Here is a 14170-nt window from a genome sequence, read left to right as displayed (position 1 = left end):
GAGGAACGCTTCTGTGCAATCAGAGGGTCCAAAGAGAGCCACCGCTCCTTTAGTTCAATCTCTTGCGTAAGGACAGTCTCAGCCCTCGTTATAAAAGCATTGAGTGTTCCCACTGCTGCACACTCCAGAAGATTAGTACGGCCCTTTCGTTTACTCATGATGTTATAAAGTAAATAATAACGTACCAGTACCTTCATGGAGAGGTCTTTCAACAGAGTCCCGATGTTAGAGGGTGGGCCCAGCCTCTTCCAGGCTCTGACGGGTGTGAACGGGCCCGCCCATGGCCCGGGCACATACCCGCGTGCATCCCGGGCCAGCGTTCTCCTTATGAAGCACGTCCGCACGCTGTGCACCACAGGAGTTGTGGTCCCCTGGGAAGAGTGTCGCGTATGCCCTGGCAGACCAGCAGGAAACCAGCAGGGAGTAGTTACAAAGGACCGCGGGCCGGCGCTCTCCTTATGAAGCTCGTCCACGCGCTGTGCACCACGAGAGTTGTGATCTCCCGGGAAGTGTGCGCATATGCTCTGGTAGACTAGCAGGAAACCAGCAAGGAGCAGCTACCAAATCATATTAAGCAATTTCATTATAGTACATATCAGACTTGTAGCCTTTTTTAGGTCTCGCCTAGCGAACACAGCGCATGCGCTGCTTCGCCTTGGCAAGACTATTGTCGGTTTGGTGCGCGAAGGGAGACACACCATGTGTGCTCCCGGAAAGGCGACGTGCACGCGCATGGCGTCTCCTCTCTAGCGATGGTAGCTTTCACATGCTCCCACCACGCGCATTTTTTGGTAGACCCGGGAAGATTACATGATGTTCTCAGAAGCACAGGATGTTGAGCTCACACCAAAACATACCGGAAGCTGCCGGCTTCTGTGGTAGCGGCTGTGTATTATGACCGTCACAATCAGCACTCCCTATGAGATGGAACACTCTCAGAACTATAGCTTTGCAAGGAGCTCCAAGTCCAGCCGTACAGCAGGACCTGTTCTTAAGAATGCGCTCATTACGGTTTGTAACCTGTAGACCAGGCCTGCTAACAATGAGGCTATTTGAGCAGATATGTTTCCTCATTTGTCGCACACGTTTCCTAGTTATATGGATGTATACAAGGCAACCTCGTTTCAGCGATTATTCTTGTGACATACGCAGGCATTGGCCGTAAGCCAATGGAGGCAAAACATCAAATATTTTGAGACATGCTCAAGTATTAACTCGTTGAATCGAAAATAAACAGTCTGTGGGCAGGCAAAAAGAACTTGCCATTGCCGGCCTTTAAAATACATTATTTGGCTGTGTTGCTGTCTGCATTTGTCAGGTGAAATCCGGAGAAACCTCTCCGCCCAAGGTGTAACTTAAAAAGGCGGTCTTTGGAGTGCGTGCAGCTCTTCATTACACTGAGCAAACACGAGTCACAATTATTATGGCAAAGGAAGCTATGTTCTTCGTAATGCGTCGGACTTTGACCCCATTGAGTCTGTGCCCTGCTTATTAAAAACAATCCACAACAATTAGCACTGGGGATGGGAAGGAGTCATTTAAATAATACAAAAAACAGAAGCAGATCTTATGCCACTGGGAGAAGGCGGGAGAGGGGTTGTAGCCTCGGTTATCTGCTTGTGTAATCATGTTAACATCTTGTTCAGCAGTACTTTGACATTTTTGTAAATCGTTTCCTACTGGCGCTGAGATGAGTAAGTTGCTCTGACATGTTTTTAAATGTGGCACAGTTCATTAAAGATGGCGGAAATGCTGAGGTGGCTTAAAATGTTCTTTGACGCCTGTTAATGTCACTATGTATTACAATGTTGGAAGGACAGCAAATTGCCATAAGTTTATAAAATTTTAGATGACCAGCCTCGGCTCCACAGAAATTATGTTGTCGAGTGTGCAGACAAAGTAACGGCAAGCTTTTTTCGCTCTGCTGCCAGACACACTGGGATGTACAAGTCCAAGTTCTGACAGTATCCAGAATTTTCTGCTTGAACAGAACTACTCATTCTTATGATTGCACAAGTCGGCTATTACTCCAACGCATTTTAAAAAGAATGCAGGGACACGGGCAGTGCTTCAATTCTGTTGTGTATTTTTTGCCGTTAAGGACCAGGGCTCAAGTTTAATAATAATAATAATAAAAACAAACATTTGCAATGCAATAGGTCTCGCATTTACGTGAGTTTGAGGTATTGACATTGTAAATGACAATGCCTTTTATTTTTGTTTCCGTTTTTAAAACATAAATAAAAGACATTATTATTTACAAAGCCAATAGCTTAAACTCTCGTAAATGCTAAACCTATTGCATTGCAAATGCTTGTTGATAATAGTTATGCAATTTTCTTCTGCAGTGTTTTTAACGTCTAGTCTCAGGAGTATAATTTCTTTTTTACCATTAGTATATATTTTACAAAAGCGGAGTCCAGAACTATATCTGTTGATTTTAGACATCTTCTACCCGCTTGTCTACAGGACCGAATTCCACGCCTGTTAAAATGGCTCTTAAGTGTCCCCCTTCTTTCTTCATTCAAGTTAGGCCGTATGCAAAGGAGATGGATGGTGTTTTCTTCTCCTTTTTTGCATAAATAGCACTGTGTTTATAGCGTGCTAGGTTTGAGCTTTAAAAATACCAAAGTATACATACATACATACATACATATATTAAGCATGACATTCCCCCAGTATTCTAATGATTTCACACTCAACATCAAAAATGTAATCATAAATGCATCATCATTGACATTAAACAACCTCTAGCATGGCATAACCAGCCATAACTGTGGAATTTAATAGATATCCAGGTTTTGAATCATAACCACGTTTCTTCATTTTAGTCTTTCGAGGGTTTTCAAAATATGGTCTCTAGTTAGCCAAACACGTTTACAGCGTTTTTTCTTTCATGCCACCTGGCAAGGACATTCATAAGTGGTGCCTCGATGACAAGTACCTTATGCAGCTCTCCCTAATTTGTATCCTGCGTGGATCAGGAAGGAGCTGAGCAAGATACAACCAACTTCATCACTAGGTGTAAAGTCGCATGTGTAAATTTGCAGCAAATCTCTTCACCGCACAGACAAGTAGTGGCGTACGTGAGGTTTAGATTGTATATGGTATATAGATGTCTTCTTGTCCCTATTTGTACCCTTGCCAAACCCACCCATGTTTCAAATGCAGTGCAGTCATTAGTGTGCTTGATATTATCATCCGTCAATTCATTGATGTTGCCTTTAGTGCTGCTGTTTGAGGACAGTTGTATGTTTATGACGCTCAAGTTATAGTAGCTTAGATATCTATTACTGGCACATGCTCGTGGGTTAGGCTTTTTGTAACTTAAGGATAACGATTTTCAGGTGAAGTTTTTTTGGAGACCGTTTCTTTTTCCATAAGTTTAGTAGATAATATAGTAGAGAACGTCAATGTCCCTCAATAGGTTCCAGAGGTTAATGATGTATTTTGACCTGTGATTTGCATAGAAAGTTGCCTCCAGTCATGTCCTGTGAGTACCACAGCATTATACAACTACAGTCTGTGTACATGCCTGCCTTTCCTAGGAAGCTCTGTACTCAGTACACCTGTGCACAGGACATCACCGAGTTTTATATGGCGCAAACTTGACCCGAAGATATCAAAACGCTTTACATGAGCACCAGTTGCGATCCAGACAGATGCATTAATAATTTTTACTGGGCGTGGGGAGATTAAGTGATTTACCCAGAATCACAGTATGTTGAGCCGAGACTCGAACCCTGTTCCTCAGCTTCGAGGTCGACCGCTCCAGCTATAAGGTCACATCCTCTTTATTCACATAGTATAGGTTGCAGCCAACCCTTGTTTATTTAGTGCAAAAATCGTAGCTTAAAGCTGTGCCCTATATGTAATGTCGTTTTAACATGGTCTGTAGGTTCTTCCTTGTGTGCTGTAATGATGTGGCTGGGGCTCTGCGCTGTCCATAGTACACACCAGGCTTTACCTGTGCATAGAATACCATGCTCTTTATTTAATTTCGTGCAAGTATGCAGCTTTTGAATTTAAAGGTGCAGGAAGATCACATGGAATCTGCGTAGTACTATCTTCCTCTCTAGTCTAGACCACTTTTTTCAAGAAAACATTTTTTTGTGACTTCCATGTCGGTTGTGGCATGGCATTTTGTAAAAAACGCGGTCCCAGTTACTTAATTAAAAAAATACTTGGTGAACCAGATTTGTATAAGTAGACCACAGATTGATGGTGGACTGAAAATGTTAAGCTGTACTCAGCCAATCAACTTGCCAGCTCAAGTGAACAATCTTGTTCATGGATAATGGTCAATATTTCTACAAATGTATTTACTCCTTTCTCTGAAGGATTGATCAATAAATGCGGAATGGCTTGCACCAAAGCAAAAAGGATCAGACTTGTGCCATAATTGATGTTGATCGTTATCATGGCGGTTGTATGTCAGTGACAGCAGATTCTCTTTGGAGCTAGGGGTTAGAAAGGAAACCTGTTGTCACTCTTCCTCGCAGTCATTAACTTGCACTTTTTTTTCTAAACGTTTTCTCCAAACCTGCCATTATCAACCGAGGTGGAAAAACTGTTCTTCAGGCGTTTTCGCATAACTTTATAGTTCTAGTTTATTAACCTGCTGCAAGCTAGCTCTAGCAACACTTGGGCGGTATAAAAACATGTAAATGAAGTCAGCTGCAGAGATCCACTGCGTGTAACAGCGGGCCCCCCTTCTGACAATAAACCCGCACACATAGAGCACCTCTGGATTCTCTGCTTTTTCATTTGTAATCTCATGTAAACTTTCAGAAAACGCAGTTTTTTAACCATTTGCATTTTTTCTTCATCACAGATTGCATTTACTAAAACATTTGTTCAGCACTATGCATTCATAATGAAAACACTGAAGAAAAGCCATGAATCGGATACTATGTCAAACCGGATTGTGCACATCAGCGTCCAGTTATTTAGCAATGAAGAGCTTGCCCGCCAAGTTACTGAAGAGTGCCAGCTTCTGGATATTATGGTCACCGTCCTCCTTTATATGATGGAAAGTTGCCTTGTAAAAAGCGAGTTGCAGGGTATGTTCATGTTGTTTCTTTCTTTTGTTGATTTAGTGTTATGTACTCCTGTTGTTTACATATTTAACATTTATCTTTTGCCAGTTCTTATTCTATATTTTTCCACACAAAAAATATTTCCTTTAAGGTTTCAACTTTTGGTATCACTGTCAAAATGCAGTAAAATATTATCATGAGTTGATGACCCTGGAACTGTCTAAAAAATAGAAACATCCTTGAAAGTGCTTCTTTGGGTATCCCTTTAAAGGTTTATAAAATCGGGTATATGATATCCTGTGTTCATTTGGCAAGATATCCCTTGGTGGTTGTGAATACCTTTTCCTAAGAAGAAAACGAGCTTGCATTTTTCGAACGTGCACATGGTAAAAATAAGTGAATATCGGATTGCTTCCTGTGATTTTCTCGCTCTTAATGGTTATGTGATCTTATTCCATCACACGTCCTCCAACACATGCATAGTTGAGTTACACCAACGTTATTTTGTTTATCGGCACCCAGGGTCAGATGGACAGCGGTCTTCTTAACGTTCTGAAGATGAGATCATTTTTTTTTGTATTCATATTTTTGGGATTGTTTCTATAGTTCTCATTTGTTTGGATTGAAGCTTTCACTACAATTACTTCTGTACGGGTTGGCTAGGTACTGTAGTATCTATCTCAGATTTTTCTGATGCTGACAGAATGCTAATGTGGCTGGAGATATTTGAACCTTTTGGAGAGTTTATCCATTTTGAATTTCAATTTTGACTTTGCACCTTTATTGTTGTAGTTCACTCTCCTAGTTGGTATGATGAGAAGAACAGGCCCCATAGGCATCACTGCCAAAATCACTGTTCGCTTGTATTTAGGTTTGTGCTAGTAGGTACACATCCAATCCCGAACCTCTATCAAAGAGATTTAAAAAACTGACAGAAGTCCTACCTAGAACTTAGTTCAGCAGGCAGAGAATCTGGATATTATTGACAAGCACGTATAAATGGAAATCTCTAGTCTGGAGATGCACCTGATCTTAATCAGGCTAATTGGACTCCTGGACCGCTGAGGGATGCCTGACCTCAGCGGCCATCGGTTTTAGGTTTAAAAGGGGAGCTATACTACTGTCAGTTACTGAAGATGGAACTAAGCCCAACCTGGCCTATACCACTGACTTAACACACAAGATTTACCTCAGCACTCTTCAAGTTTTTATGTCACTATAGTTTGATAGTGTTGCTAATTTATCATATACCAGTGTGACAGCCACAGGCACAAAGTCCAACAAGTCAATTTACGCAAAGAGAGATTTTTTAAAATTTACTGATATGTTTTCATTTCCATTTGTGGTGATCTCATAATCTAAAAATACAATCACGGTTAGCTTGTATTTAAGTTTGTGCCAGTAGGTACACAACCAATCCCGAACCTCTATCAAACTGGTTAGAAAACTGACAGAAGTCCTACCTAGACTAGAACTTAGTTCAGCAGGCAGAGAATCTGGATATTATTGACAATTACGTTTAAAAAGAAATCTCAAGTCTGGAGATGCACCTTAACTTCATTATTGATGCAATCAGACTAATTGAAATCCAGGACCGCTGAGGGATGCCTGACCTCAGCGCCCATCGGTTTTAGGTTTAAAAGGGGAGCTATGCTGCTGTCAGTTACTGAAGATGGAACTAAGCCCATCCTGGCCTATACCACTGACTAATGGCTTTAATACAACTGGGAGGGACATGGTTGACTTTATCAAGTGATGATTAAAGGACTAGAAGAATCAGGGTGTAGACACTGTTACGATCTGCCATTTACCCCAAACCTCCAGAAGGACTGATTCAGTTCTTCTGAGTATGCAATCCTACTTGTTATCCATCAAGACAGTTGTTATCCCCATGTACTTTAATACTGCACCAGAATCACTGGATTACAATTTTTAGTGACAGCAGGAAGGAATGCGATTAGCTGACGATTGCCTGGTGCATGAGGCCGAGCGGGGTCCAGAGACACTAGCAAACAAAATCCTTTCCCTATTTAACTAGAGCAGTAGTGCAACAGTTGGTCTTCTTTAAATAAATATATTTAAAAAGTAGTGGCTTTGTTCCATAATGTAGTACATTACTATCATCTGCACTGTGATTTTAATTGTCTCTTTGGAGTAGGTCATCGTTTTTTTTTTTATTTAGGTGAGATTTTTGGTCTTCAGTTTTCCCCTAAGCATTCGCTGGTGCCAAACTCCCCCTTTTGTCAAGCACATTCATAACTGCAATGCTAAAACACTCTTGGACCAGACACCAACTAGCCAAGCTACAGTCTAAATAGTGGCACTGACCGGGACAGGCACAGACTGTGACAGAAAATAGGCTTGGGCATGAAAATAAAAGCGGCATCTCATTAGTAAATTAGATAGCTGAAAAGTAGTCCACGATTGCTAATTGGGGAAGGTTTGAACTTGTAAAGACAAGCTGTATAAGTGTTTTGCAAGGTCTGGGAGTCTTCATGTATTTGGGCTTGCTGCGTGCAATGTTTGTTTTAATATCAGGAAATTAACAGTAAAATCTTTCTCAGCCGTCGCCAAAACAGGCCCACACACAGCCAAATAACTGTCCCAAACACTGAGCAGATTTGAGAATATCATGCAAAGAAGCTCCGGCCCAAAAGGCCAGAGAAGCCATGGCTCCTCTGGCTGAATGGGCGCCAAAAGATTCTGTATTAATACGAGCTAGGGACATAATCCATTTGACCCAATGGTCAAGGGTGGGGGAAGAAACAGGCTTATGAGGTTTTTGAAAGGAAATGAGTAACTCAGAAAAAGAGGATCTCAAATCTGCCGTATGAGCCACATAACTGTTGAAACACTTTCAAACGCACAATTTGGATTGAGAAGGGAAAAACGGATAATGAATGGAAGAGAAACTAGTTTTGGTACATCTATGAACGTGAAAAGAGACACCTAAAGGAGAATACTGAAAGGAAGAGACACATCCAAAGCTTTCACATCAGAAACCTGTTTCACAGAAATCAGACATAAAAGCATAGTGAACTTGGCAGAAATTTGTTTGCGAGAGAGAAAAATTGTCTTGCCATGGAATAAACAATTTAGGCGCCAAATTGAAGTCCCACATAGTATTGTACTTGGGAATTTGAGGTTTAACATGTCTTACTTCCTTTAACAGACGACATATAATGGATATTCTCCAATGGGTCGGCCATCTACTCGAGGATGCTCTGCAGAAATAGCTGCTCTCTATGTATTGATAGTGCAGTACGCTTTACCCTGAGAGGCTAAGGAAGCTAAGAAACTAACAATTAAAGTGACATCACCTGAAAAGGAGATCTGAATTCCAGTCCATGCACCAGCTACACCAGGCGAGTTAGGCTGATCTGTAAATCGTTGATGTACCAGGAGCCCATGATTGCTGAATGAGCTTGATAGCTTCTTTGGAAATTCCCGGGGTTCTCCAGGATGACCCAAAATACTCCAAGCGTACAAAACCAGGGAGCCTTCCAAAATCATATTGTGAGGTTGCCTAGAGGACTGAGTAGTAGCTCGGGAAATGGAGGAATCCAAACTGGAAAATCTGAGGCCATCTCCAACAGAGTGGGATACCAAGGTTGGGATTGCCAAAATAAAATTATTAGAACTAGAGAAGATCACTGTCTGCAAGCTTGAGCCAGAACTCGTGCAATAAGAAGGAAAGGAGGAAAAGCGTACAGCAGGGACAGAGGACAAATTTGGAGAAAAGCATCCATAGCCAGGGCTTGAGGATCGGGTCTCCTGCTGAAAAAGGAAGAAAGTGGGGCGTTGAGACAGGAAGTAAAGAGATCTATCGAAATTCTGCCAAAGATGGAAGAAAGGTGATTGAACACAATGACAGGCCGGTTGGGCTGGGGTCAAGGTAGTTGGTGTCCTCCTCTTCTTCCTTCAGCACGGCTCTTCGGTCCTTCTTCTTCTTGCTTGTCTGACTTATGCATTTAGGGCTGCCCCTTAAATACTGTATTTAGGGACATTTTAGGGTTCTTGGATCAGCAGCCAGTGGACTACTAACCTTAGAGCAACTACACCATTGGTGTTCTCACCCCACTTAGGTAGTGGGCAAAATCCCCAATCCTGATTGGAGAGTGCTTGCCGTCTGTAAGATGGCTGCACTGAAGAGTGGACCTCGCCTCCACCACCTGAGGGTGGTGTTGGCAGAGGTGGTCACACCTTCTGGGCTGTCCTAATCTTTCTCACCTGTTCTGCCGCTGAAAAGTGAGTGAGACAGGAAGGGGGCCCTGCACCAAAACAGGCAGCCTGCAGTGGCAGAGGGCGTGTTGTAAGGTACAGGATGGCACAGTAAGTGCTGCAGCCCTCAGAGGCCTTCCCTGGTCACAATGCTGGGTACCCATGGTACCTTTAACAAGGGACTTACATTTGGCCATGGAGGTGCCAAGTGTGAGTGCAAATGTACAGTTTTGGGAAAGTACACAGGCCCTGGGAACCTGATTGGCAGGGACCCAGGGCACATCAAGTCAAAGTGCCTCAGAAATCTAGCATAAAGTGGGGGGGGGGGGTTACTGCAACAGAAACCCACTTTCCTACAAATATCAATCTGCAATTATGTTTACTTTTCCTGGAATGTAAACAGCTCGCTCTGAAAGATTGCATTGAAGACAGTAATACCAAAGATGTTTGGCAAGATCCGCTAAAACTTTGTATTTTGTGCCACAGAGATAATTGATATATCTGACAGCTGTCAGTTTGTCCATGCGAAGAAGTGTGGTGCAACTTACTTTTTCTTTGGTAAATGACTAGATGGCAAAGGAACCTGCAAGCATCTCTAAATTTTTGATATGGAAGAAGGACTCCTTCAGTGACCATATGCCTCCAGTCGAGAACTGACCACATCTTGCACCCCAACCTGTCCAACTTGTATCAGATTCTCATGGAAGATCTAATACTCCCGTTCCAAGCATCTAGATGTTGAAGCCACCAAAGAAGCTCTTTGGATGCTTGGTTGAGGGGAATGGGACCTGAGTAGGCAAGGCCTCTGTGAAGATGCCAAATTTTTAATCTTTGAAGAGCCCAATAATGGAGAGGGCTGGAAAAATGGCTTGAATTGAAGTGGCTAGAGGGCCTGCCAAACGGGCCGCAATCTGAGGAAGAAGAAAGGAAGATTTAGAGAAGGACTGATTTCCTTCTTTATGAGAGATACCTTGTGCGGTGGAAGTTGAAGAAAAAAGCTGGATTTGTCTAGGAGGAAACAGAAATTTCAACTGCCGAGTCGGGATAAAAGCAGACTTCTGTATGTTTACCAGAAAGCCTAAACGAAACAGGAGATTCTGGCAAAGATGTAAATGAGTAAGAAAAAGACTTTTGTCCTGTTCCATGATGAGAAAATTGTCGAGCTAATCGATTAGACGAATACCTTGAACTCTGAGAAAGATTACCACTGGTCTGAGATTTTTGGGGAAACCCCAAGGGGCTGAGGACAGGCAGAGGGGTAGAACTTTGTAATGATAATCAGATTATTTCCCTTGAAACTGGAGATACTTCACGTGAGATTGATGCATAGGGGACAGGAAGATAAGCATCCTGATGATTCAGTCTGACCAACCAGTCGATTTGAATGAGAATGTCTCTGAGATGTAATATGGTTTCCATCTTGAAATGATGGTACATTACAAAATTGTTGACATTTCTTAGATTCAAGACTAATCAGAATTTCTTTTTCTGCACAAGAAAAATGGTGCCGAGGAATGCCGAAGGAACGAAGGAAGTCTCTTCTATAGCCTGTTTTGAGATAAGACATTGAATTTCGTTGTTTATAAGGCTGTTTTCTCTTGGGAAAAACAAGAGGAAGAGGGAGTTGATGTTGAACCGGGGATTGGTAAAACTCTGAGGTACCCTTGAATGGACTGGATTACCCAGGTGTCTTTGAAAAGAGAAAAACATGAATTGAGAAATAAAGCCAGTCTGCCTCCTACGGGAGGCAGGTCAGAACTGCAAACACTTACTGGATTCCTGGTCTTCTTTTTAGGTCACGCCTAGCGTTGCAGCGCATGCTTTGCTCGCTTTGCGTGGCATGCTGTATTAGGGTATTTTTTAGAAGTGGGTTGGAAGCCCCGCCCATACTTTTCATTGGCTGGCGTCATCGTCCATGGTAAATGCTGGCTTCCGAATGATAATGAGGCTTCTTAGTCCCTCCTTGTTACCGTTCTGTCTCGTTTTGGGACTGCCCATCAGGACTGGATCGTTTACTTGCAGCGTTATGCTGTCTTCAATTAGTCGGTGGGCACTTTTTTTTCTCATTCGCGCAATGGTGACAGCTTGTTATTGATTTATGAATGGTGCCCTTTCACTTTAAGCACGCCTTTAATTGTTAGTGAACGGGGACGCTTTCACATTGAGCGCACCTTTAATGGTTTGTGAACGGCCCCACCTTCACTTTTTGAACAGTGCCAATTTAACGTTAAGCGCGCCTTTAATTGTTTGTGAGCGACCCGCTTTCAAGTAAACGCGCCTTTAATGGTTTGTGAATGGCGCCGCTTTCACTTTTTGAACACTGCCACTTTCACGTAAGCGCCGCTTTCCGTTACCAGTTCCCGATGTGCGGGTGGCAAAATTAGTAGGAGGGAGCGCAGGGAGCATCACCGACGGTGCCTGTGAGGTGAGGGTGGAGGCGAGGCAGCGAACGTAGCTTTTATAAGCACTGGTGAAACTTACTCACAGGTTTCTAGTCCCCTACTGCCATCCCCAGGATCGCAGCACTAAAAAGGAAGCACATTAATTGTGCATGCGCTGGCTGACAGCGTAGAAGTAAATAGAAAATCGGTGCAGGCTCGATGCTAGCGGATTGTGCTCCCCCTGAGCCAGGGAGTCGGACATGCTGCCAGATAGTGAGCTATGGGGTTTGTGTGGGTGCCTTAAGGGAGGGGGGTTGGGAGAGGTGATTACTACACTGGAATGGAATAATATTGTTGGTACGACAACCGGAAGAACACTTACAGTTCACCCATCATTCAACAGTACTTTCTAATACAGCACTCCCGAATCAACCCTCGGGAACTGCGAGATATTTTTTTTCTCGGGTAGCACCCCAGCGTACAAAATGAGGAAACCTCCTCCGTCACAACAACTTCATGTATAGTACCTTCAAATAATCACAGTGCAAAGCAAAACAATATGAACATCGCCTAACCACAAGCAACTTCCTGCGTAGCAATCAAACCTAGCCCAAATAAGGTCCGCATTCAGTTCTACATAGTAGAGTGCTCCAAATCACAATACATCAAAAACAAAAGCTTCCGTCATGTATTGCCATTATTCTGAGCTTTGTCGGCAGCAAAATCCCTGTCCAACACCATATTAGGTCCTTGTAGAACCCTAACCACATCAACTCTCACAATACCCAATAGTTTTTTGAATTCCCTGTAAATTATTACGTCACTTCATACCACTGATCAATGCAGTTTTAGTGCATCAAGCATAATAACCACACCCTTGTGTCTCAGCGTGAATTGCGCATGCTACCAAGTTGCTGTGCTCTTCGGCTTACCTCTACGTCCATTACAGTGCATAGTTGAAGTCACAGCTTCCTCAGCTCATGTAATAAGCAACTTTTCAACTGGAGGCCCCTCTGTCCATGGTGCCCGCTCTGATGTTCAGGCGCCCGGCAGAACAACAATCCCCAGCCACTAGCAGAGCTTCTGCCACGTCCAATGCTGCCTTTGACGCACTTCTTTCCACAGGTTAAGTGTTTTCATACCGGGTCGTTATTCTTCTGTAGCACCGCTTGAGCCCACTCCACCAGTCACCCAATCATTAGTGCCATGTTGTCAGTGCATATGGCCTTGAGGGGCAGGGTGCTCTCTTCATATAGCAATTTGATGAACTGTGGTATGCGGGCGTGCTGTCTATCCTGCTACCTAAATGTGACATGGATTATCTTCCTAAATAGCCATTTTCTTTCTTGACTGGCCATTTCATATTTGTCCTAATCAATCTCGATGCATTAGCACCCTTTGCCTTGGGGCAGTTTAGTCCAATATCTATTATGTGCCTGTCATACTGCAGGTGTGGTATAAATTGGACCGGTTGACTTGGATTACTCTCTCAGGCATTTCAAAGGACACCCAGATCTCTGTCATTCATGTAGATTCATCATTACACTATTCATGCTACCAATTTTCTAGTCATTATTTCCAGATGGTGGTACCGCCCCTTGCACACGATACATTGAACGTGCATCAATAATGATCTTATTTTCATGGATGTGCCAGTTCCCTAAGTGGTCTGTTATGTTTCTCCTGTTTTTCTGTCTATTTCTCAGCTCAAACCCTTAGTGTTCTGTCTTCCAAGACCTGCGGATGGGAGTCTGGCTGGGTCTCTTGGGCCCCCACCTCCTAAAATGCTCTTACTGTGTCCGTCCAGGTGGCTAATTCTTCGGTGACCCTATCGTCCCTTTGAGACATTCTAATATGTTTCTTCTGCCAGAGCCAAATCACTTCTATTTCTAGCCTGAAGACACAGCATAGCTCGACTAACCTTCAAAAAGCCTTTTAAGACATAGCTAGTCACAGACGACAACTATTGAGTTTGGAAGTCTCAACTTATAAAGTACTTGATTGCTCCAGTGGCATCTTATGTTACCTAAATGCACATAACAAAATGACTTCCGCTTTATATCCCACTGCTGTAACCTCTTGTAATACATTTGACTACAATGCAACTATTTGTGGGCCCTGTTGTGCACTATATCATTTATAATCCTGTTCTTCAGTATTTTGCACATCTTTCACTGCCAGCCTTGCTTCTCGTAAGCAAGGACTTTATTTACGAAGTACGTATTTATGCTCCACTTGCAGGTTTTCAAAACACATAAATAAAAGGCATCGTAATTTATAATGCCAATTGCTCAAACTCCTGCAAATGCAAGACCTATTGCATTGCAAATGCTTGTTTCCTGTAGCCTCTGGATCGGTAATCTCTGGCACGGCAGGGGTAGAACTGAGGCGTGTACCCTGAATAGGACTCTGAATGACCTTGTTGGTTGAAGGAGCGTCTGTTGGAGGAGAGGCCAGCAAAGTGACTCCGACCTTTGCCATCCCTGGCGAAAACCAGAGGGGAAAATATCTTTTTAAGAGACGTTTGAG

At 43.0% G+C, this 14170-nt stretch overlaps 1 protein-coding gene across 5 annotated transcripts in view; it reads left to right on the top strand.

The window, feature by feature from the left end:
• The window catches only part of UBR3 (ubiquitin protein ligase E3 component n-recognin 3), a 1992321-nt gene that overhangs the window by 468232 nt on the left and 1509919 nt on the right, over positions 1 to 14170 (top strand). For all 5 annotated transcript variants that reach the window (XM_078681592.1, XM_078681591.1, XM_078681590.1 and 2 more), the window contains one exon: positions 4835 to 5063. In XM_078681592.1, coding sequence (XP_078537718.1) covers positions 4835 to 5063 — 229 coding nt within the window. The remainder of the gene's footprint in view (positions 1 to 4834; positions 5064 to 14170) is intronic.

The sequence above is a fragment of the Lissotriton helveticus genome, chromosome 3_1, assembly GCF_964261635.1.
Source record: "Lissotriton helveticus chromosome 3_1, aLisHel1.1, whole genome shotgun sequence".
Classification (NCBI taxonomy): Eukaryota; Metazoa; Chordata; class Amphibia; order Caudata; family Salamandridae; genus Lissotriton; species Lissotriton helveticus.
Note: the sequence above shows the minus strand (reverse complement) of the source record. Positions and strands in the feature narration are given on the sequence as shown.